At 34.4% G+C, this 25,696-nt stretch overlaps 1 protein-coding gene across 1 annotated transcript; it reads left to right on the forward strand.

Moving 5' to 3' along the window:
* On the forward strand, positions 1–25,438 carry LOC132743216 (malignant fibrous histiocytoma-amplified sequence 1 homolog). Its single transcript, XM_060731747.1, has 16 exons — positions 1–550; positions 3,233–3,845; positions 4,690–4,838; positions 5,989–6,135; positions 6,671–6,874; positions 9,987–10,176; positions 10,997–11,239; positions 12,081–12,227; positions 12,743–12,903; positions 13,320–13,433; positions 14,145–14,426; positions 16,134–16,248; positions 17,156–17,239; positions 18,073–18,235; positions 21,861–21,973; positions 24,797–25,438. The coding sequence occupies exons 1-16, from the start codon at positions 14–16 to the stop codon at positions 24,802–24,804; spliced, it is 3,270 nt and encodes a 1,089-aa protein (XP_060587730.1). The 5' UTR covers positions 1–13; the 3' UTR covers positions 24,805–25,438.
* Positions 25,439–25,696: the final 258 nt, after the last annotated feature.

A 25,696-nucleotide genomic window follows, 5' to 3' on the forward strand; every position in this document is an offset into this window, starting at 1 on the left:
TCAAGTTGTAAAAATGACAACGACAACTAATCAGGGAGAAGTTTTGAGGCAGTTCCTAACCAATGATCCGAAAGGAAGACAGTCCCTTGTGGTTCCTGAGGGTCGCTACAAAGGATGGGTACCGAGATGTTTGTACGAAATGAATTGTGCCAATGTCTGTCTCCCGTTCCTCAAACTGCTCTCATTTCCAGTAGGGGGAAGCAGTCTTGGAAATCTGGTCGGCATGGAAACGTTCAATGCAGTTGGGAACTATTTAACACGCCTACCAGATTCATTTGGAAAATGTCAGAATCTTGTGCGCTTAAACCTGAGTTATAATTATCTAGAAAGGATTCCATCAGCCATATTCCAGCTGTCAAATTTACTTGAGCTTGATTTGAGTGAAAATGAGCTGTCTGCAATACACCCATCTATTGGGAATCTTAAAAGGTTAAAAACACTGAACCTGAGTGGGAATCTACTGGATGAGCTTCCTGCTGAGTTGGCACAATGTGAAAAGCTTGAGAGACTTGACTTGTCTCGAAAATGGTACCCTAAGGGTGGATTTCAGGTAAAAGTTTGTTGTCATTGGCTCAACTAGATCCACATAATGGCATATTAAATGAAAAATATATAATTATTTTATTTTTTATTGTTTCTAGACTTGAAATAAAGGCATTAAATGATTCTAAGTAACTCTAAATACATGTATATATTATTTGTCAATTAATTTGATTGATTGTGACCAATTGAATTTCAAGTCTTTAAGGTTAAAATAATATTTAAACACAATTTTTGTGCTGAAATTTGGCCACATTCACTACCCATTCGGTGATTTTCCTACTTATGTAACAGACTCTGAAAAAGGCCTCTTCACAATTGAAATTTTCTTAAAAATCATGCAGTTTTCCCAAAAATCTGAACTTAAACCAGCTTTTTTACTTCCCAAATCAACACTTTTAGCGATAATTTTTCCCAAAATCAAGAGGCTAAGGCCTCTTCCCAATTAAGTGAGAAAAGTCACAGGCATTCTCTGTATATTTTCCCTCTATTTTGCAAAACAAAATTACCCAAAATGAAAAAAGCTGTAACAATATCCCACTGAAATTTACTGTTTGGAAAATAAATTTTATAAAACTTAACAAGTTATGAATATTGTTGTTGACAGACAAAAATTTTCCCCCTTTTTAGCTCACCTGAGCTTGCTCAGGTTGAGCTTTTAGGATCAGTGAATGTCCGTCGTCCGTCCGTCGTACATCCACAATTGCTTGTGAACACTCTAGCGGTCGCATTTTTGCCTCAATCGTCATCAAACTTGGTCAGGATGCTTATCTAGTTGAAAGCTCGGATGAGTTCGAACATGGCTCATCTCGGATGAAAAACTAGGTCACAAGAGCTAAAAATAGAAAAACCTTGTGAACACTCTAGAGGTCACATTTTTGACCCAATCATCATCAAACTTGGTCAGGATGTTTGTCTAGATGATAGCTCGGATGAGTTCGAACATGGGTCATCTCGGATGAAAAAGTAGGTCACCGGAGCTAAAAATAGAAAACCTTGTGAACACTCTAGTGGTCACATTTTTGAACCAATCTTCATCAAACTTGGTCAGATTGCTTGTCTAGTCAATTGCTTGGATAAGTTCGAACATGTGTCATCTCTGATGAAAAACTAGGTCACAGGAGCTAAAAATAGAAAAACCTTGTGAACACTCTAGTGGTCACATTTTTGACCCAATCATCATCAAACTTTGTCAGGATGCTTGTTTAGATAATAACTCGGATGAGTTTGAATATGGGTCATCTCTGATGAAAAACTAGGTCACCGGAGCTATAAATAGAAAAACCTTGTTAACACTCTAGCTGTCACGTTTTTGCATCAATCATCATCAAACTTGGTCAGGATGCTTATCTAGTTGATAGCTTGGATGAGTTCGAACATGGGTCATCTCGGATGAAAAAGTAGGTCACCGGAGCTAAAAATAGAAAAACCTTGTAAACACTGTAGCGGTCACATTTTTGCATCAATCATCATCAAACTTGGTCAAGATGCTTGTTTAGGTGATAGCTCAGATGAGTTTGAACATGGGTCATCTCGGATGAAAAAGTAGGTCACCGGAGCTAGAAATAGAAAAACCTTGTTAACACTCTAGTGGTCACATTTTTGCATCAGTCATCATCAAACTTTGTTAAGATGTTTGTCTAGGTGACAGCTCGGATGAATTTGAACTAGGTGTCATCTCCGATGAAAAAGTAGGTCACCGGAGCTAAAAATAGAAAAACCTTGTTAACACTCTAGCGGTCACATTTTTGTATCAATCATCATCAAACTTGATCAAGATGCTTGTCTAGGTGATAGCGCGGATGAGTTCGAAAATGGGTCATCTCGGATGCAAAAGTAGGTCACCAGAGCTAAAAATAGTAAAACCTTGTTAACACTCTAGTGGTCACAATTTTGACTCAATTGTCATTAAACTTGGTCAGGAAACTTGTCTAGGTCATTGCTGGGAATAAATCGAACATGGGACATCTCGGATGAAAAACTAGGTCACAGGAGCTAAAAATAGAAAAATCTTGTTAACACTCTAGTGGCTACTGTCGTGATCCAAATATTCTGTTAATTGGTCTGAAAGTTTGTTTTGATGATTTCTAAGTCAAGATCGAACATGGGTCATCTTGGATGAAAAACTAGGTCACACTGCCTAAATATGGAAAAACCTTGTTAACATTCTAGTGGTCAAATTTTCGACTCAATTATCATCAAACTTGGTCAGGATGCTTGTCTAGGTAATTGCTTGGATGAGTTTGAAATCGCATGTGAAACTAGGTCACCGGAGCTAAAAATAGAAAAATCTTGTTAACACTCTAGTTGCTACTGTTTTGATCCAAGTATCCTGAAAATTGGTCTGAAAGTTTGTTTTGATGATTTCTAGGTCAAGTTTGAATATGTGTCACCTGGGTAAAAAACTAGGTCGCACTGCTCAAATATGGATAATCCTTGTTAATACTGTAGTGGTCACATTTTTGTCTCACCTGTCATGAGACTTGGTCAGAATGCTTGTCTAGGTAATTGTTTGGATGAGTTTGATGGGTCAGGTGAGCGATCTAGGGCCATCATGGCCCTCTTGTCTTAGAATGATGCAAAATTCTCCTATATGTACCTGACAGGCTCTAGCCCTCAGATATTTAGATTATCATATAATTTAAATATATTGTATGATTTAGTATAACTATATTTATATAACTTTCTTTAGGTGTTACCAGAAGCAGTGTGTTACTTAACCGAGCTGACTTATCTAGACATAAGCTGGCACCAAGTATCTACCATAACCGACGATGTTAAAAATATGACGAAACTTCAGACATTGCGTATGAGGGGCAACTACTTGAAACATGTTTCGCCGTCTATATCGGAGTGCCGCAAGCTCCAGTACCTAGACCTTACTGGAGCCATGAAACTCAATTCTTACATACCACCAGAGATTTTTACGTTACCCGAACTTAGAATTTTAGATCTTACAAATAATTACTTCACGGAAATTTCACCGGATATAATAGGCTTGAAGAAATTGAAAAAGATGATAATGCGGAGGAATGCATTGCTACGCATACCGGATGAAATATTCAAAATGGAGAGTCTCGAGGCATTAGATTTGTGTGAAAATTATTTAGAGGATATACCTCATTGTATTAATAAGTTAAAGACGTTAAAATGCTTATATTTAGCTTGCAATAAGATAAAAGAAATACCGGAGGAGATTTGCGAGTGTGAAGAGCTTCAAGAAATACAGCTGCATTACAACAAGCTTGAGTTATTGCCCGATGATATTTCTAAACTCTACAAATTAGAAGAACTCATGTTAGAAGGTAGGTTTCAGATTTCATCAGATATCCTCAACTTGATTCTACCCTTGATGTGGGACTAATTCTTGTTCATGTCAAGTATCTTAAAATTGTGTATTTGTTTCAACAGCAATTCTTGTTTAAGTTTCTAAGTCTTGTTAAAAATTTTGCCTTGATTTGTCTTGTGGTATTATTCTAGTTTTTGTCTCAAAATCTTGTTAAAATTTGGTCTTGATTCCAATTGAATTCATGTTAATGTTAAAGTCTTTTAAATCCATACCAATTCTTGTCTGTGTCTTACACTCTTATGAAATTTTGTCCTTGATTTGATAACAATTCTTATTGTAAGTTCCAAAGTCTTGTGAAATTCTGCCCTTGATTAGACAAAAATTCTTGTTTATGTTTCAAAGTCTCATGAAATTTTGTCCTTGAGATTGGGTATAAATTCTTATTTAATTCTTAAAGTCTTGAGAAATATTGTACTTGATTAGACACAAATTCGTGATTTTTGTCACAAAGTCTCGTGAAATTTCCCTCTACAGAGAGGTTTGAACAAGTGGAAAGTTAGTGTATTGAACTTGCTCTGTAAGGAATGCTTAGGGTATCAAATCATGATCTTTTTTTATGTGATTATATTGACTTAAAGCCTCCAGATGATTAAAATTAATCTTTTAAAAAAAATAAAGAAAATAAAAAAAATTAGAAAAATATATTTATAGTAAGTTCATGTGTTTATATAAAATGTATTATTCATATATCAGGTGAAAACACATGTATACAGAATTTAAAGTTTTATTATCCATTAATTGTCTATTCATTACCTAAGGTGTTAATTATTTACATGATAACATTAACTGATGTTTTTCAGGAAACCAGTTAAAGAGACTGCCATTAATGTTAGATAAACTAGAGAAGTTGAGAGAGACCGGAAGATTAAGTTTGTACAACAACAACCTGGTGAAACCCCCTCAAAGTATCTGTGATCAGGGAGTGGACAGTCTCTATGGTTACCTCAAGGTTGGAGAATCATCTTACATTTACCCTAAAACTGTACATGGACTTGTTCAGATTCCACTTTATGGAACAGTACATTATCAGTTTTTGGGGATATTAATATGAAAATTTTAAGTTAGGCAACAGTCTAGTAAGATATTGATGGTAAAGGGTAGTCACTTTCAGTTTCAGCAGAGTGAAGGGGGGGGGCATCCATGGCTTAGTGGTAAAGGTTGTTGACTTCAAGCCACTTGCCTCTCACTGTTATAGGTTTGAGCCACGCACATGTTGTTGTATTCTACATTGTAAATATGAGGAAGCTGTCCAGCTAGCTTACAGTGCATTAATGATTCTACTCAGGTGCCTGTTTGTACCTGAAATAATGTACATAGGTCTTCCTCATCCAGTAAATCTAGACAGTTGACATTTGAGCAATATTATGTTGGTGCAACATAAAACCCAATAAAAAAAGCTGGGTAAGGGTTAATATAGATTAGTGATGGAAATCGGATGAAATTTGTCCCAATAGATCATCGGTTAAGTCGGATGGGACATAATCGATAACTTTTTGAATAAAGTCGCGTTAAAAAGAAATAGGGAAGTATCATTTCTTCCCAATCTTCCCAAGGCACTAAGTGCCACTTGATAACATTCAGTAACATGAACTTCATTTTCCACTTTTCAACATAGTTTTAACCTTATATAGTCATAATTTACGAAATAGATTTTATTTTTCAATGGATGTCAAATAATAACATTCAAATCACATTATATTACTATTGATTACATTCACTTATTGATCCTGTTCAACTCCAAATTGTCTCTGAGATGATTTTTTGCGATCGGTGAGGTGTTCTTTAAAGAAAATTAACGTCAGAATTAATTCCCTTTGATACTTTACTGCAGTAAGCATTTTCGACCGCGGAACAATTTTTTTGTAAATCGATTATTGTCGCTTTACATAACAGTAAATGATTATCGGCGACTTGCGACAATAGGAACATCACTAATATAGATACATGTAACTCACGATATTAACAATATTTAACTTGTTTTTTCTCTTACAGTATTGTTTACCTTCATGAACTGTTTTTAGGATGCAAGTTTTGTTTTAAAACATTAAATCTTATTAAGACTTATTTTTAATACAAAATGTTTTTATTACTTTATTCAGGAGTTGAGAATTTGTGAGGCCACTCATAGGAAGAAGCTGATCCTGATCGGTGCGTCGAAGGCCGGCAAATCAAGTCTACGCAATGTTTTAATTCTCGGAAAATCACGACTTACAGCAGAACATGAAAGAACGTGGGTCATGGAACAGGTATATTATCTCTGTTTATAATTATAGATATTTTTACTTGAAACTAACTTTTACTTCAAGACTCATGACCATTGAATTTGATAATTGGAATATCAAACTATCTTACAGAAAAAAAAATTGTTCAAAAACGATATAAGAGGAGTTACCACTACCAAAGATCTTTCTCTGTCAGTAAACATACGTTTCATAATTTTTAGGCTAATTTCCAGGACACTTTTCATTTGGAGGTGTGGTCGGGGGGAGTTTGCATTAATCAGCAACAAAATTGTTTCACCGAATCCTGTAGTCTTTATCACCTGGTATCTAACGGTAATTTTCATGATGTTTGAGCGCTAAGTGGAGTTAATAATGGCCTGTTGGCAGATTCATTTTATGCTGACCATTTATTAATTACAGTCAATGACACCTTTGCAGAGGTTGAACTTTAGTTTATTATGAGTTGTGTTGTATGATTTACGCTATTTCTGACCTTTAAAGGTTATCCTTTTACCAGCTTTTGATGAGTTTGTGTTACATTCTTTTGTCTGAATTTCAGCATCTTTGGGAGCCAGAACCTGACCTCCGGGTTCAGATATTAGATTTCGGGGGTCATCACATCTACTCAGCTGCCCATCACATGTTCCTGACACCCGAGGCTCTACACATACTGGTGTTTGACATGAACACATACGTGCCTGGAGACTACGACCTGAAGATCGGCGATTGGCTAGATTCTATAATGGACCGGGCACCAGGTACTTTTACTTGACTGGTTATTATAAGGTTTTGATTGGTCATTTTAAATGGTCGCTAAAATTAATATTTAAATATTTTTTTTAATCTTTTTGTTTTAAAGTTTACAGATATGTATTTTAAAATTTCAAATTTTTAATTTATACTCTATTTTCCAATTAAGTCCATTTGCAGGGGATTTTTAAATTTTTTTCAGGTGATTATAATCTGGTGGGAAAATGCAAAATGTGTAAAAGATCAAAAATAAAGATGAATGTATATCCGGCAGAATGCTGAGGAGGAAGATCTAAAAAAAGGTAGAATCGGTATTTTAAACATTATAATTTTTTTGCAAAATTGTGGCCTTCATAAACTTTTTATGCCCTTCTAGGGGGTTGGTGCATTTAGATTTGCCCTTGTCTGTATTTTTGTGTGTTGCTAGGGTTCAATTTGTTAAAAGTAGTTCTGAAAATTTTGGGTAGAGTTAAACTTTCAGGATGTTGATCTCATGTAAAATTTTGCCCTGGGGTTTCAATTTTTATTATGCACCCCTTGGATGCGGTGGATATAGCGTTCAAACCCGTTGTTGGTGTGTTTTTTTTTTGTGTGTTATATAGATTATATAGGTGAATTTAAAAAAAACTTTTGTGAAAACAATTGTCCCAAATTTTCCCCCAAAAAGGGAGGATTGATCCTTTGGGGGGAAAGGGCTTCCAAATTGTTCAAAGAATTTTTTTCATGCGAATCTGGTTAGGAAAACCAAAGGGGAATTGTAAGAAAAAAATTTAAAAAATTTTTTTTGTAAAAGACCAAAGCTTAGAGCTTAAGATATTTGCATAAGGATTGTCTTGGTGAATCCTCTACCAAGATTGTTCAAATTATAGCTTTGGGGTCAAAATGGCGCCCTGGGTCATTGATTTTCACTATATGTACATATAGTAAAAATTAAAATACCTTCTTGTAAAGACCAAAAGGCCTAGAGCTTAGATATTTTGCATAAGGCATTGTCTGGTAGACCCTTACCAAGATTGTTCAAATTATAGCCCTGGGGCAAAATTGGCCCCGCCCCGGGGGTCATTTGATTTTCACTATACGTACATATAGTAAAAACTTTTAAAATACCTTCTTGTAAAGACTCAAAAGAGCTAGAGCTTAGATATTTTGCATAAGGCATTGTCTGGTAGACCTGTACCAGATTGTTCAAATTATAGCCTGGGGACAAAAACGGCCCGCCCCGGGGGTCATTGGTTTTCCTTATATGTATAGAGTAAAAACTTATAGTAAAAACTTAAAAAAAAAAAACTTTTTCATAGCAATTGACAAATGCTAGAGGTTAGATATTTTGCATTAACATTGTGAAGTGAATCTCTAGCAAGATTGTTCAAATTATAGCCCTGGGGTTCAAAATTGGCCCCGCCCGGGGTCATTGATTTTCACTATATGTACATATAGTAAAAACTTAAAATATCTTCTTTAAAGACACCAAAGGCCTAGAGCTTAGATATTTTTGCAAAGCATTGTCTGGTAACCTTACCCCAGATTGTTCAAATTATATGGGCCCTGGGTCAAAAAACGGCCCTGTCCGGGTCATTGGTTTTCTTATATGTATATGAGTAATAAACTTATAGTAAAAACTTTAAAAAATTCTTCTAGCAATGACAAATGCTAGAGGTTAGATATTTTGCATGAACTTGTGAAGAGATCTCTAGCAAGAATTGTTCAAATTATAGCCCTGGGGTCATAAATTGCCCCTGCCCTGGGGGTCATTGATTTTCAATATATACATATAAGTAAAAAATAAAAAATCTTATTGTCTGAAGGTACAGGCTTACAGCTTTAAATATTAAATTTTGTTAAATGATTATCATCTAAAGGTACTCTACAAAGTTGTTCAAATTTTGCCACTAGTGTCAAAATTGCCCTGCCCTGGGGGCCATAGGTTTTTCCTTAAATGTAAAGTAAAAAATGGGAAGAAAGCTACAGCCTTAGATATATTGACTTAAATGTTGTTTGGTGGACCTGTATCAAGATTGTTTTGAATGAAACCCTTGGCCTTGCCCCAAGGGGACAGTGACCTAACTTTCTTGTCCTTTGATGTACAGCTATAAATTTGACCATGTGCACAGTTTTAGTTGTAAAATTGACTTCAGGTGACCTAGATTTTGATGATGTGACCTACTTTCTTGTCCTTTGATGGACAGCTATGAAAACATGTGCACAGATTAAAGATGTAAAGTGAACTTTTGATATCAGCTGACCTAGATTTTGACAAAGTGTCTTTCTGTGTTGTCTTTGATGTAGTCGTGAAATTTAAGCTGTGTGAAAATATGACACGCTTCACCACCGAATTCACTAGACTCAAGTGCATTGGTATATTCCTACTCTGATCTTTTATTGGAATAACAATATATTTAACACTAATCTGATAATAAGAATTAGATAGGTCAGGGATCTATGCATTATGACAATCTTCAATTGTAGAAGAAACAAAAAAAAATCTATTCCTACACACACTATTTAGTGTTGTTATTAATGCGGTGGCATAGCATTTTTCTCAAATGCAATCTTGTTTATTCAATATTTGTTGAGTTATTGCCCTTATGTTAGTAAAAAAATTTGCAGTTTTTCAATTTGTGTCGTGAGTACCCCTAAAAGTAGTAGTTTTACCTAGAGCTATGAAACTTTACAGAGAATGTTGGTCAGCATGTGTAGGTTGTGCACATGGGGTAGTTTGCTTGAACATATTTAGTTTATTGTCATACTGTCATACTGATCTGCTGGTCGCGTAGTATAAATATCAGGTCTGACATATAACAGTGTGGGGGTGTTCATGCTAACTGCTACTGATCTAGAAATGGTATAGCATAAATTAAAAGAGTTAAGAGACAGTATGGTGCATGCCTTACAAAAATCAGAAATTGTATGGTATATGCTTGATTATAAAGGATAATGTTGGACATTTCTCATTATCAATCATTATAAAAATCAATCTTGAAATACATTACTCATTCAACTCAACATGAGCAAAAAAGGGGCATAATTTCACTAATGGTAACCGTATGATATCTGATTTTAGGACTTAGAAATAGTATGTTATATGTTTTTTTTAGCATATAGAAATGGTATGGTATATGTTTCAGGATTTGGAGATGAATCTAAGGATAGAACAGAGAAAACTCACTGATGCTCATAAAGAATCGGGTCAGAAATTCCCTGATCTGGTGACACAGCGGTTACAGGAACGTGTAAACAAGATGCAGAAACTGCATATTACGAGGATCAAACTTCCAACCGAGATCTTTGTAGTCAGCTGCGCAGAGACCCTGTCAGGTACTGTCAAAAAGACCCTTAGCCTGCTGTCTGCAACTTAATCTATCTGTGCTGACCAAGATTTGTCTTCACATTTGTGCCGCCTGATTGTTGTCCTCAGTGCACATCTGTGAGGTCTGATTATTTTTGGCACAGTTTGCTTATCTGTCGATATTGATCAAAGCCAATAGAAATATTTTATTTGGATATTCTTATAAAATATTTCTTGAACGAAAAGTTGTTAGAGTTCAGAGTAATTAAGAATGAACATTTACATGATGATCAATATTTTGTTTTCGGACAATTTAAATATAGATACAGCATACTGGATTGTGTATCGCACAGTAACCAATAAAATCCATATAAAAAATTTTCATGGTTGTCAGGTATGCTACTTAATACTATCAACATAATTATTAATGATATTGCAGACTTTCTATTATGAACCAATTCCCTTTAATGAATTTCTTTAAAAAAAAAAGATTAAAGCCAACTCTGATAGAGTCTTATCCAGGCTTTTTATTGGTGTAAGAGGAACTCTAATCAAATGGATTTAATTCATTATAGGATTGGAGCAGACGCTTGCAAAATTCATGATCACAAAATAAACAAATATCGTTTTTTTCCCTGATTATTACACTTTTCATGCATTTATATACAAAAATCAGTGTGAAAAGATGAATCAGACCTTTTAAAGTTCATTCCGTTGGGTACGAAGGCAAGATTTTAGCATTTTATCATTCAAGCGCCTTGTCCGGTATATACCGGAATACGGTATTTAGTGTGGTGCTCCAATCTTTTTTTAGTCTCACTCGAATCAAATTCAACATGTACATTTCAGGAATTATAAACTTTCACGAGTGTCTGACGGACACCTTGAAATCATCTGAAGGTCAGCCATTGCCAACGTCCTGGTTTAAATTCCTTACTGCGATACAAGAAAGGCCGGAGAAGATATTGAGTTGGACGCAAACACTGGAGATATTTGAGTCAATAATAGCCACATTGAAACAGTCCATGTATATGTTGCAGGGGTCAGCAGAGAAGAGTCTTGAAATGGTGTTACGCTATCTTCATGTAACAGGTAATAAATTGCTGCCATGTCTAAGAAAAAGCTCTATGGGGGCTGTGTTTTTGAGAAGTTAAGGTCGCTGCTTACTTAAAACCACTTGCCCCCTTGCTGCTCTGGGTTTGAGCCACAACAAAATGTTTGGATTCTGTCATGTGAGGAAGTTGTTCTGCTAGCTGATGAATGGCTGGTGGTTCTACTCTATGTTTGAAATAATACACAGAGAGGTTTTTGTGGTGTTATTTCACCAGTTGGATAGTCACCATACATCATTTAAAATCTTTGTGTGACTTAAAACGTGATTAAGACCAACAAAATGAAAGATAAGGGAAAGCTTGTGTGTTTTTGGTGCCTCTCTTGAGGGAGGCCACTTTCTGAAGCTGATAAGTGACCTGACACTTCTAATTTCAGTGCAATATGTGGAGCTGTCATTGATTTATACTGACAGTATCGATTGACAAGTTTTGGCGATAAATACATACATAATTACACCTAATTTCTTGAATATAATTCACTTTCATACCTGGTTAAATGATTTTAGTAAAAATACATGTTCTGTTCATACAAATATGTTTTGTCCTGTTTATAAATATCATAATTTTTTCTGACCATTTTTTTGTCATCACAGATATGAAATGTGTTCGTTATGTAATAACAGCTTAGTGTTAGACATGGACACATGCCTCTGTATATGGTTTGGGTTAATTTTCATAATTCGTAGATAATTAATCAAAACTATTGATAAACTGTGTATCGATTATTGATCAACAGAAAAATATTGAGGATTCATTGATATCGATATCATCTATGTCAATGACAGCTCATGCAATATGACGTTGTATAATTTATTTTACAGGAGAGATCGTCTGGTATCACGATAATCCGAAGCTACGTAATATCGTGTTCCATCACCCGGAGACCCTCGTTGAAATGTTGAGAGCTATATTTAGACACGATTTTAGAGAGGTAGTTAACTACGTAGATACGTATGGCCAGATGACAGGTATGTAGTGCATGTGTACTTACTTTACTTTATATATGTGTGTGATATATGTTTATTTATAGTTGATTTTGTTAATAGTTACCACACAGAAAGCTATATGTGCAACTTAGTCAAGAAAACTGTTAATTTTATGGAGCATAATGCAATGGATACAGTGGATATGGTGGCTAAAAAGCTCCATTACATGGGATCTCAGTTGTTTTAAAGTCTCATCCAAAAGATTTGTTAATATTTTTAGTTTGACTAGGGGTGTGATCAAATTTATACTTAAATTTTTTGTCAAACTGTTGTCAAAATTATTCTCTGATTACCTCCCTTGTAGTTACTTAACAGAAGAAATAAATTTGCCTGATATAATAAAACCAATATCATCAGTTTTTTGCCTTTCTAACGACATTCTGTTAACCAGTTGACAATATCAATGTTTCCCACTCGGCCAAATGATATTCATATATATATATGTAGATCAAGGAAATATAGTTAAGAAAATATGGGCTTCATATTTCTATTTATAGGTTTGTCTCAGGTGAGATTTACAAGTTTGAAAGAAGAATTCTTACAGCGAGGGTTGATGACAAATGATCTGCTGAGTTACTGTTTACAGCATTTTAACTTGAGTCTAGAATCACAGGAGACATTCATGGACTTGATGCTGAAGTTTGATCTTTGTTACCAGGTAAATGGTATACTAAATTGATGTTACCAGGTAAATGGTATACTAAATTGATGTTACCAGGTAAATGGTATACTTAATTGATGTAACCAGGTAAATGGTATACTTAATTGATGTTACCAGGTAAATGGTATACTTAATTGATGTAACCAGGTAAATGGTATACTTAATTGATGTTACCAGGTAAAGATTTTCTTATCGATGCATCTTATGTGCTATCTCTTTTGCTATTGAAGTAGAGGAATTGGTAGTTGTAAAAAAAAACTAGTTTGTACTGGTACAGAATCAAGGAGCATGGGATTAATGAACTGTCTGCCAGCAGATGATTGAAATATTATTGAAACTGGTGCTAAATTTGGCTATTGTGCAAGAAATGTTCATAACAACATATATAATCATTATCCTTACATTATTATCAGGTGAAAGACCCAACCAGTGCGCCAGGAACTTTGGGTTCGAAACAAATCCTGCAGTTTCCATGGTTTCTAACTTGTACACCTCCAGCAGACTTTGCCGTTAAATGGCCGGAAAAGGTAACATTACACACTAGTCAGTTGTAACTGGGGCATTGGTGGGGGAAAGTATGGGAAATGTGTTTCTGGGCAAGCAGGAGAAATGTGTTTCTGGACATTGGTGGGGGAAAGTAGGGGAAATGTGTTTCTGGACATTGGTGGGGGAAAGTATGGGAAATGTGTTTCTGGGCAAGCAGGAGAAATGTGTTTCTGGACATTGGTGGGGAAAGTAGGGGAAATGTGTTTCTGGACATTGGTGGGGGAAAGTATAGGAAATGTGTTTCTACTTTTTGCCAGTCCTTGCACTGCAGGGTTAATATGGTTGCTTTGATTTGTTGGCAAAAGAAATGGGGATGTGATCGTTGTGTTGTGTGGGGAGATACCTTATGTCCTCGCGGGGCAGGCTTTTAGCAGGGGTTTGAAAATTTAGAGTCCCTGTTTCAGTTTACTTATGCATTTTAGTTGAACTTATTCAATATTCTAGGAGGATGTAATCAGACCCAAACTTTAAATACATGTTTCTGTATGATTAAAAGTCTGGAAAGAATCTTCAGTTAATTAGTGTGTCAGATATGTTTTAAGTTATCTTAACTGTTTAGTAACCTTTGTAATCCTATCAAATAGATTTTATGAACTACTTTTTGACCTTTTATTTAGCTGTGAGAATATTCTTTTAATATTGAACTTTTTCTTTACCTCAGAAAATTGACACTTTAAACTTGTATTTTATAGGTACCAATTAACATCATAGAATTAAGGTATCAACTGCAGTTCTTAAAAAAGGGCTTACCAAATTTCTTTGAGAAGATGTCGGCACGGTTACAGAGTTACGTAACTCAGAGAGAAGATTGGAAAGATGGCATCCTTGCTAGCAGAAATAAATGCAAGCTTCTGTTGACCAGGAAGAAAACGGCGGGATTAAGTTGTATAACTCTGTCAGTGAGAGGTGCAGATCTGCAAGATTTGTGGTTCTTGATTTTAACATTGAGAGCTGATATGCTGGCTTTGTTACAGGTATGTATGAGGAGACTATATTTAGGTAAAAATTTTGTGGTTTGAACCTAGTTTTCCAACAGAAAATTATGATGATAAATTTGGTGAATGTCATTGGGCAGCATGGTGTAGACATTTTCTTCTGTGTAAAACTCCACCCACATTTTACAAGGGATTTGAACCAAATATTTGCAAAATGTTTATCATGAAGTGCCTTGGTACATATTATCAGTTTTTTTAGGGGCAGAAAATGTCCATATTGGGCATGATGTTTGTATTTATTGCTTTTAATACACTAGGTATTTTTTTTGTTTCACTGTAATATCACAAGATTCTCTTGGAAAAAAACAATAAGAAAAACGACAGCTACATAAATGCAAGCAAATGATTTTGATCGGAAATTTTCTGTCAAATCAAATGTTTGCGTCCGTTTATAGGTAGCAATTATATAAGAAACAAGGCCTGCAGTGAATATTGTCATTACATATAATGGTTGTTTATAGTTCGAGTCTCAGCTACAGTGTGCCGATTTTTTTGTGTAATTTTCGTACTGCAAAGTGTTCAAAATATATGTTTTATGACATAAAATAATATTTGAAATTGTAGATGCATATACAATTTGGGGTAAGGGTTTGGCATTCAACTTTTAAAAAACAGGTTGTGGGTGTGTTTCTTTTGCCTCTAAATATTCACACTTTTGCAAAAGATGTTATCAAGAACTCGGAAAAGTTTACCATGCTTATCACCCAGAAGAAACAAACTTGTACCATTGCAGTGTTGTGATGCACATCTGGTCACAGTAGATTAGTCAACCTGTTGTGCTTACTTTCGAAGCCGTAACTGTAAAAGTGTGTTTGTACTCCCAGATTAGCTGGGAAAAACACAATATTCTTAAATCTAGAGTGCGTCTATTACTGGTTACAGTAAGCAGTCATGTGGCGTGATTTTGACAAAGATAGCTTTGCCAGTACAAAATATACAGTTAAATGATTCATGCCACCTTTGCTATATTTATAATTGGAAAGAATCTGATGCAATAGTCATGCTATGAGTTTAGTTTTTGGCTACTGATAGAAAGCTTGCATAGATTTGAAGCTAATTATTTGGGAGCTTATTTGACATCTTTCTTTTCTATATTTATTCATATTTTATTCAAACTTTTGTGGGGCATTAATGGTTGAGTGGTTAAAGTTGTTGTCATCTTAACACTGACCCCTCACCACTTTGAGTTTAAATCCCATAAGGGACTTAGGATTCTTTCATCTAGAGAACCTATCCAGCTAGTCAGTGGGTCTACTCTAGTGCCTGTTCAAGTAAATAGAAAAGGTGCACGTAGCCGCACTTGAGGTCTTCCTCCACAAGTAAAGCTGGAAAGTCACCATATGACCTTTAAAAGTGTTGGTGTGATTTAAAACTAACCAAAATGAAAGTTCAAACTTTGGCTTTCAATCTTTTATCTGTATTTCTATGGTATGAAAATTATCATATTTCACTCAAGGCTACAGCCATTTATGAAATATATATTTTATACCAGTCGATGAAAATGATTCCTTTAGTTACAGAAAAATACTTCAATATCCTCTATATATTTATCACGTATCCAAATAAGAACTGAAATTTAAAAAATACAGAGACTCATGTTTGAGTACCGGCTGTGGCATGCAAATTTTTTTGCGTAATATTTGTCGAAATGTTTTTTATATACATGTTTATATGTTTCATTTACAGGAGTGGCCATTCGTAAAGGTTGACCCATATATGGTATGTGCACATTGTATAGCAACCAGTACCAACCCCCCGTATCTATGGCGAGGTGAGATATTGGATGCTAAATGTCCGAAGGGTTTGGGTTACCAGACGAAAACGTCCAAAAACTAGTACAAAGATCCCAGTTTGTTTAATATCTATAAAATCAGGAAGATATTGTCAGGGGTTTTATGTTGTTTTTAAAAAATTTGGGACATAAAAGGGGTTATTTTTTGTTGAGGGGGGTCGGCAGCAACTCCCCTTAGGCTTGTACAAATAACCTATATCTAAGAAGAAAATGCCTCCGATTCAGGGTTCTAGTTTTAAGTTTTTGACTTACTAAATGAAGAATACATGTTTGAGGAGTTTGAGGATTTGTATTCTTTTAAATAAATAATCCACATAGTCTCCCTTTTGTAAAAATCTTGTAAAATCATGTAAAAGTTATTCCCCCTTATTTAATCAGCTGCATTTGCACCTGATGATTGCAAAAAGCATGAAACTGTTCAGTAGTGCAATAAAAACATGAAACATTGATACATTTATTGTTTATTTAAAGATTTACAATGCTTAAATTAAATATTAGAAAATAATGATAATTGCTTGACAGTCTCTTTACAAATATAAAAATATTTTTTGACTTCACACAATATGGATATGTTTTTTTTAAAAACTCTACACACTGTAGGTGTTCATATTAAGAATATATAGTGTCATTAAAAAAAACTGGTAGTTTTTTTGGGTTTTTTAAAAAAAGACCAACTTCACTTAACTGGTAATAGGAAACGTAGCTTCCCATGCATAGTTTATTCATTGTTTTATTTAAAGTAGACATACTCAGTAAGAATTTCATAGATTCTGATTAATTTTAATTTCTGTGATTAAAATATTTTACTCAAAGATGAGCATAGTTTATCTTTAAATTAAAAAAATCTGTATTAATGAAAACAAAATGATGAACATGCCGGACATCGTAAATGTAATATTTCAATGAACTGTTTCAGAGTTTCCATCAGAAGATATAAACCGTCATATAACAACTGTAACAGACTTCCTCAGGAATAACTACGACACTGTAGACAGTGCAGGTATGTCATGATTTTCTTCTTTGTCTGTTTAACTTTTATCTATAACCTTTAGTCTATTAGAACTAAAAGTAACAAGGGAAGCGGTTGCCTAGTGCTTAAGGTGTCTGCTTCTCAACCTAGGGATCTTGGGTTTGAGCATCTTGGGTTTGAGCCCTATTTGGGTGACAACCATGTTTCTTCATACGACACCAGTACTGGTTGGTTTCAGGAAGCAGACTCGAAATTGATTGATATAAGTTGCAAGAACTTGTTTCGCAATCACGCTTAAATAAATATGTTTAAACTTAAGTAAAAGTAAGTGATAAGTCTTTGCATGCCTGCACATCCTATTTAGTCTGGCCAGGCTCTATACCAGTGGTAGCTGAATTATTTTACACTTGATATTGCACTCCCGGCAACTTGGAATGAACTGTTCTAAATTCAAAACACAGGAATTCATTACAAAAATTCAATGGCTGAAGGGAAAAAACTCTGTTCATGGAAATATCATAGAATTTCAAATATTGAAAATTCATCAAAAAGATCCTGGAAACCAGATCGAGGTATCATGGAAAATTTTATTTTACAGGAATCGGACTGATAATTGAATTTGCCGAATTTTGTAGGAAAAATACAATTTGTGAATTTTGGTATCCTGGGTTTTCAACTTATAACATATTAAATGTGTGCTTTTTTTTGTAGAAAATAGTTTTCATTTCAGATAGATTAACTTGGAATTAATAATCCAGTTCATTATTTTTTTTTTTTACTGTTATTTGACTTAGTGTATACTTCCTTTAGGCCATAATTGTATTTTTGTATAAAACCTGAGGAGTTTGTATTTAATATTACAGGACTATTATCTGACCTGGTGATGTCAAGGATCGCAGCAAAGTTAGGATTTGAGTGGAACCAGGTGGCGCTGGAGCTCGGACTTACACAGGCTAATATAGAACAGATTCAGATTAGTCATAAATACGAGGGGGCACATAAAATGATACTCAGCGCACTCTTAAAGTAAGTTAAACCCTTTCCTCTGCAAAGATTTATTTATGTTATTGCATTTACATGGTATTTCTGAATTTCTGGAATCTGTTATAGAAGACAGAAGCTTATTAGTCCCATACCATTTTAACAGGAGGGGACTTAATGTTTAAGTCCTTCAGTCAGTCCGTCCATCCACAAGATTAAGTATTGTGATAATGCAAAATGTACTGAAAATATTTGTATGAAACTTGAAATATGGATAGACAGCAGTATGGAAATTTTACACATCCTTGTTAGTCCCCTACCGGTTTATCGGAGGGGACTTTAGGTTTACCCTCGGAGGGTCCGTCTGTCCGTCAGTCCGTCTGTCCGTCCGTCCACAAAACGAGATCCCGCGATAACGCAAAAATTACTGAAAATATTTTTATGAAACTTGATATATGGATAGATGGCAGTATGGAGATTATGCATGTCTTTTTCTTTTCTTCCTATGTTGAAAATTCTATGTTGAAAATTCTGGTTGCTATGGCAACAAATAGACTGAAAATATGGCAAATTTTACACATAACCTGGATCCAGCGATAAGGCAAATAGTACTGAAAATATTTTTATGAAACTTGATATATGAATAGATGGCAGTATGGAAATTATGCACGTCATTTTCTTTTTTATATGCCCGAAAGGGCATATTATGTTATACCCCCTGGCGTCCGTCTGTCTGTCTGTCCGTCCGTCCGTTAGCAATTTGGTTTCCGGAGCATAACTTAAGTTCCATTTGGCCCACAATGTTCAAACTTCATAGGATGATTGTCCATATTGGGTAGAAGACCCCTATTGATTTTGGGGTCAAAATGTCAAAGGTCAAGGTCACGATGACCTTAAAACTAAAAACAGTTTCCGGAGCATAACTTAAGTTCCATTCGACCCACAATGTTCAAACTTCATAGGATGATTGTTCATATTGGGTAGAAGACCCCTATTGATTTTGGGGTCACAAGGTCAAGGTCACTATTACCTTGATACTGAAAACAGTTTCCGGAGCATAACTTAAGTTCCAATTGACCCACAATGTTCAAACTTCATAGGATGATTGTCCATATTGGGTAGAAGACCCCTATTGATTTTGGGGTCACAAGGTCAAAGGTCAAGGTCACATATTACCTTGATACTGGAAACAGTTTCCGGAGCATAACTTAAAGTTCCATTTGGCCCACAGTGTTCAAACTTCATAGGATGAATGTCCATATTAGGTAGAAGACCCCTATTGATTTTGGGGTCACAAGGTCAAAGGTTAAGGTCATTATTAATAACTTAAGTATTAATCAACCTACAGCTGTAAAATTTTATAGGATGAACAGCGAATTACCATGTCTTACAAATGCTTCATCCTTACTAAAAAAAAACACTTTCGGGCATATAATGCTCCGCCTATCGGTGCTCTTGTTTCCTATGCTGAAAATTCTGGTTGCTATGGCAACAAATAGATTGAAAATATGGCAATTTTTACACATAACCTGGATACAGTGATAACGCAAGAAGTACTGAAAATATTTTTATGAAACTTGACATGTGGGTAGATGGCAGTCTGGAAATTATATGCACATCCTTTTCTTATCTTCTTATGTTGAAAGTTCTGGTTGCTATGACAACAAATAGACTGAATTTCAAGATTTCTGATTCTAGTTTTTAAATTTTTTTCACTATAAGTTCTTTATTTCTTAAAGTATTTTTCTTCAAAACTTTAAATATAAGTTTGCTAGTCAATCAACCACATCATATGTGACAAAAGTTTACAACTCTAGCACAAAATTTATCAGAATTACCTCCCTTGAACTTAAAATTTTCATGAAAAAAAAAATTGTTTTTTTTTAATAACTTTTTTTTTTCTGAATGTTCTACTGCAAACTTCATATTTATGTTTATTATTATCACCCATCATTTGTGAGAAAGTTCAATACTCTAGCAAGACTATTTCCAGAATTATGCCCCTTTTGAACTTAGACTTTTTTCGAGAAATTGGTAATTTTTACTCCAACTTCTCCAGTCATGATAGGATTTTCTTCAAACTCCCACATCATAATAATATGACAAGGTTTATAAATCCAGCATCCATATTTCCAGAATTATCTCCTCCTTAAAACTTTTAATTATTCTTATTTTTTTTCTTTTAACTTTATTTACTTCAAATTCAAAATAAACATTCATATTCATACCTTCATTACTAATTGTTCTTTGTTACACTCACATCATGTATGACATCTTGCATCTTTATTTCAAGAGTTTTCTCCATTTTAAAAATTTTGCTTTTAAAAATGTTATATTTTGATAACAGGGATGTTTAAAAAATAACTGTAGAGTGTCCTTCAGTCCGTCTGTCTGTACATAAAATCTGTTTCCTGTGATCACTTTTAAAGAACTTTTACAACAAATTTACTTAAAATAGAAACATAAGTGAATGGCCAATGGCCCTTCAGAATGTTGCTGGTGTTCTAACCGGTAGGGGACTTATGGATTGCTTGCAATACTATGATAATTGCTTGTTTACTATGGAAGACTCTATCCAACGCCTCAGTTGAAACAAAAAATGAACGAAATGTCTAAAGTAAATGAATTTTTACACAGAAAAAGCGGGATATAGGAGGTGCAAAACGACCAACACCAGGGTAGATTTAACTGCTTTTAATGATGGTCAAACCGGTTTTCGGTCTCACTATAGACCTTCTTCAGGACAAATTTACATTGAAAATTAATAGCTAAAGTACACAAAATGATCAGATATGTAAAATGAACGTATGTTACTATATATAGTAACATGAACGTTCTGGTAATTGGCACTGTGCCAAGTCCTTGGTTAGTTTATTGATGAGACAGTTTTACATTTTTCTGGTGATCTGAATGATATGCTGAGTAATGGGGGTAAGGTGATCGTCAGTGGGGGTTTCGTGTATACCTTGTGTTTAAGTACCCGTTAGAGTCTTTTATGATTGTAACATCCAAAAAGTGAGCCGTTTCTGTGTCGACTTCGTAAGTGGACTTGATTGACTTGTGAAAGCTGTTTATGCCTCCAGGAAGGAATCACAATTCCTGTCGAGGGTGGGCCCATATCATGAAAATATCGTCAATGAACCGCCAACATTCCAATGGTTTATATTTTTGGGTTGCGAGAAATCTTGTTTCTAGGTAGGACATAAATCAATATACTTTTGTAGATATTCAATGTGGTGTTGAGTACGTAAATGAATTTTTGTCTAGATCAAACTAAATATTAAACAAAAATTGAAAAAAAATTTCAATAAAATCAGTAATCAGATATCATATCTGTCAATAAGCAAAATTACAGAATTATATGGGGTGTCCATGGCCCACTGGTTAAGATCTTTGACTTAAAACCACTTGCCCCTCACCACTGTTTGTTCGAATCCTGACAGGGACTTTGGATTCCTTCATGTGACAAAGCTATCAAGTTAGCTTACAGACCGTCAGTGGTTCTACTCAGGTGCCCTTTTTTGCTTGAAATAACATACAGAAGGGCATCTAAGGTCTTCTTCCACTAATAAAGCTGGAACGTGGCCAATGACCTATACTGTGTTGGTGCAATGTAAAACCCAGTTAAACAAACACACACAGAATGTGATAAATTATTTATTGTTCACAGGTGGCGTGACAATAATGGAGGTACTAATGAGGAGAAGATAGAAATATTAATGCAGGCAATACGTGATGGTAACCGCCATGATTTAGCTGATGAATTGATGTCACAATATATAGGTAAGATCATTTTACTGTCTGTAAGCTATCCACATAGCTTTCTTAGATGTTCTACTAACTCGGTGAAGACTTGCTCTTGTATGTCTATCATGCTCTCAGGTCATAGGCTTACAAGACTTACAAATTAGTGGAATGTTGGGGCATCTGTGTCCTTTGAACAACATTTCCTTTGAACAAGATTTCTAGTTAAAAAAAAACACACAAAAAGACAGCTAGTTAAAAAAAAACATCTGGTTTAATTAGTGTTTCTAGAATGCTAAATGTATTTCTAACTAGTTTGTGTTTTGTTTTTGAGGGGGATGTGGGGTATCACATCTTTTTATCTTATATATAGAGGACATTGAATGAGTATAGGTTCAAAATTAAATTTATGATACGAGTTGGCTAAAATTATATTATGCCAGCCTTTGGCAAGCAAAATATTATGTTATTCAACAAGTTCAATAAATTCAGTAATGAACCAACACGATTATAATATTCAATGTATCACATACCCAAAATAAAGACTGTTTTAAGTGCAAAAGAATCGTTTTTCATTGATGTGCCTTTAGCTAACATTTAGCGTGCGTCTTTAAAAAAAAATATATGCATGGCTATGTGTGGCCGAGTGGTTAACGTGTCACACTAGTAATCTAAGGGTGGCTGACTGCATGGCATAACCCGTCGGGCAAGCCCTGGTTTCCTTGAGCAAAAAACTGACTGTTAAGTACTGGTTAGTTCCAGGAATGGATTTGAGTGTTTCAATAAGCTTATAGCTTCTAACACAATTGTACTTAAATAGATTTGTTTAAACTAAAGTTTCAGGTATTTTGATATTTAAATATGAGATATTAAAGTGACATTATGCTCATATTGTCATAGTCAAGTTGAGCTGAATTGACTTTTTAGCTCGACTATTCGAAGAATATGAGAGCTATTGTAGTCGCCCCGGCGTCGGCGTCAGCGTCCGCGTCGGCGTCAGCGTTGGTTAAAGTTTTTTGTAAAGTCAGATATCTCAATTATTACTTGAGATATTCAATTGAAACTTACAATACTTATTTATAGTAACAAGGTACATCAGATTGACAAGTTGGATAACTCTGCCTACAATATTGACAGAATTATGCCCCTTTTTAACTTAGAAATTTTGGTTAAAGTTTTTTGTAAAGTCAAATATCTCAATTATTGCTTGAGATATTCAATTGAAACTTACAATACTTATTTATAGTAACAAGGTACATCAGATTGACAAGTTGGATAACTCTGCCTACAATATTGACAGAATTATGCCCCTTTTTAACTTAGAAATTTTGGTTAAAGTTTTTTGTAAAGTCAAATATCTCAATTATTGCTTGAGATATTCAATTGAAACTTACAATACTTATTTATAGTAACAAGGTACATCAGATTGACAAGTTAGATAACTCTGCCTACAATATTGACAGAATTATGCCCCTTTGGAACTTAGAAATTTTGGTTAAAGTTTTTTTGTAAAGTCAAATATCTCAATTATTGCTTGAGATATTCAATTGAAATTTAAAATACTTTTTATAGTAACAATGTACATCAGTTGCAAAATTGCATAACTCTGCCTGCAATATTTGCAGAATTATTTGCCCCCTTTGAAACTAAGAAATTTTGGTTAAAGGTTAAAGGTCTTCAAAGATATTTACTTGAAACTTTACACATGCACTTAGGGTCATAATTGGAGGGTCATAATTGTATGTCACTGACCAAGTTCCATAACTCTATTTTGCATTAAGGCTGATTCATATCCCCTTTTCTACTTATTCTCTTGGTTAATGTTTACATGCAAGTTTTACATATCTCAATAACTGTTAAAGATATTTATTTAAAACTTCACATATGCATTTAGGGTCATAATTGTAGGTCACTGACAAAGATCCATAATTCTATCTTGCATTTAGGCTGATTTTTCTCCCCTTTTTTAACTAGAAATTCATGGTAAAGTTTTGCTTGTAAGCTGTTATCTCAATAACTACTTAAGGGTTTGTGCCTTTTTGGGACAATTTTATGCATTCATAATAATAAAGCAGTGATTTACTTGATAAAACATCTTAATTAGAAGCCTTTGTACCTTTTCTGTCAAATTTATGTATTCATAGGTAATTAGTTTTATTATACTCAATAAAACACCCTTGTGACATTACCTTCTGAATAGTCAAGCCAATACTGTATAATTAGACTCTCTCTAAGGCCTATAACATGAATTTATAAAAAAAATTAGCCCTTTTTACTATCAAGCACTTAGAATAGTCGACATGCTGTCCTACCAACAGCTCTTGTTATTTCAAAAGATTGACCGTTAAAATGGTGTTTGACCAACAGTTATTTTTGGAAAATGTTTAGAATAAAATTTAAAATCTGCCTAAAACATAAAAAGACTGCCCCACTCTTTTTATAAACTGAACGTTTCAGGTAAGTTCTAATTGATACTTACAGAAATTCCGTTTCGATCCGTGGATTATTTATTGTTTATGTGAAGTAAATTATAAAATTAAAAGGATTATGGCAATATATAAACTTATTTTGACTTTCACCTGTTCACTCATTGTATACCCTTGAATTGGCATAATGTCACTTTAAGATACCAACTGAATGGTGGCTTGTCATTATTTATGGTTGTGCAGAATGTCTCTATGCTGATGGCTAAGGCCAATACCTTTTGGTTCCAGAATATTTAAAAGAGTTAATATTTTTGTTACCCATTTTTCAACCCTAAACACTTATTATGTATGAATAATTAAGAATCTCAAATTATTACTTAGTATGTGCGACATATATAAAAGTGCTACATTTGATTCATTCTTTTTATATTTTCAGGTTCATAGTGAAGAATCAAAGGCAGCTTTAATTGTTGTGATGCTTGATTGTTTTGATTATTCTCATCCTTGCTTATAGAACATGTTCCTCAACTTGTGACCATACTATCTACATGAACAGCACTTGCAAATATGACCTTTGTGTTATGCATATTATCTGTGTCATGTGAAAAGATTTGTCAATTGTGTGTAATATTTACCACATTGTTGAATCATGTGACCACATTTTGCAATTTGGCAATTATGTGTACAGTGGTGTACATTTTAAGTGCTGGCGGCAACAGATTTTGCCCCATGTGATCAGTGCAGACCATGTTCAACAGCCAGCACATTCCTGTCATCTGAGGATAATCTGCACTGTTCGCTTTTCAGTCTGTTCACATTTTGAAATTTTCCCCTGAAAATGATGAATGGTTTTGTCCAGATTTAAAGATGGACAAGTCCATTTAAGATACTTGGCATAGTTAGGGTTAAAGGTATATGATAAGAAACAATTTTGTTTGTTGATTTATAGAATATTTGTGTGTTACTTTAATGGAAATGTAATTGTGTTCACATATTTTTCATAGATTTATTTACGGTGGTATTGCCATATGACTTGTGATCTGCGTGGGTAGAAAGTCAATACTAAAGATGGTCCAGGCTTTATACCTGTTTTTTTCATAACTTAATAAATTTAATTTCATTATTTTTTTATAGAGTGTAGAGCTCACATATTTTAGCTACATGTAGTATCCAGAAAATAGAATGATTTTTTTTTTTATCCTGGGTGGGGGGGGGGTTCTGCCCAAGAAACGTTCTATGTATGGGTTACTCACCATTTTAATAGGGTACTGCACTCCATCCTATTAAAATATAATGAAAAATTTGAAAAAGTTATAGAAAAAATCACCTGGATGTT

This window comes from Ruditapes philippinarum, unplaced genomic scaffold (assembly GCF_026571515.1).
Source record: "Ruditapes philippinarum isolate M1 unplaced genomic scaffold, ASM2657151v2 ctg429_1_1_1_1, whole genome shotgun sequence".
In the NCBI taxonomy this organism is placed as follows: domain Eukaryota; kingdom Metazoa; phylum Mollusca; class Bivalvia; order Venerida; family Veneridae; genus Ruditapes; species Ruditapes philippinarum.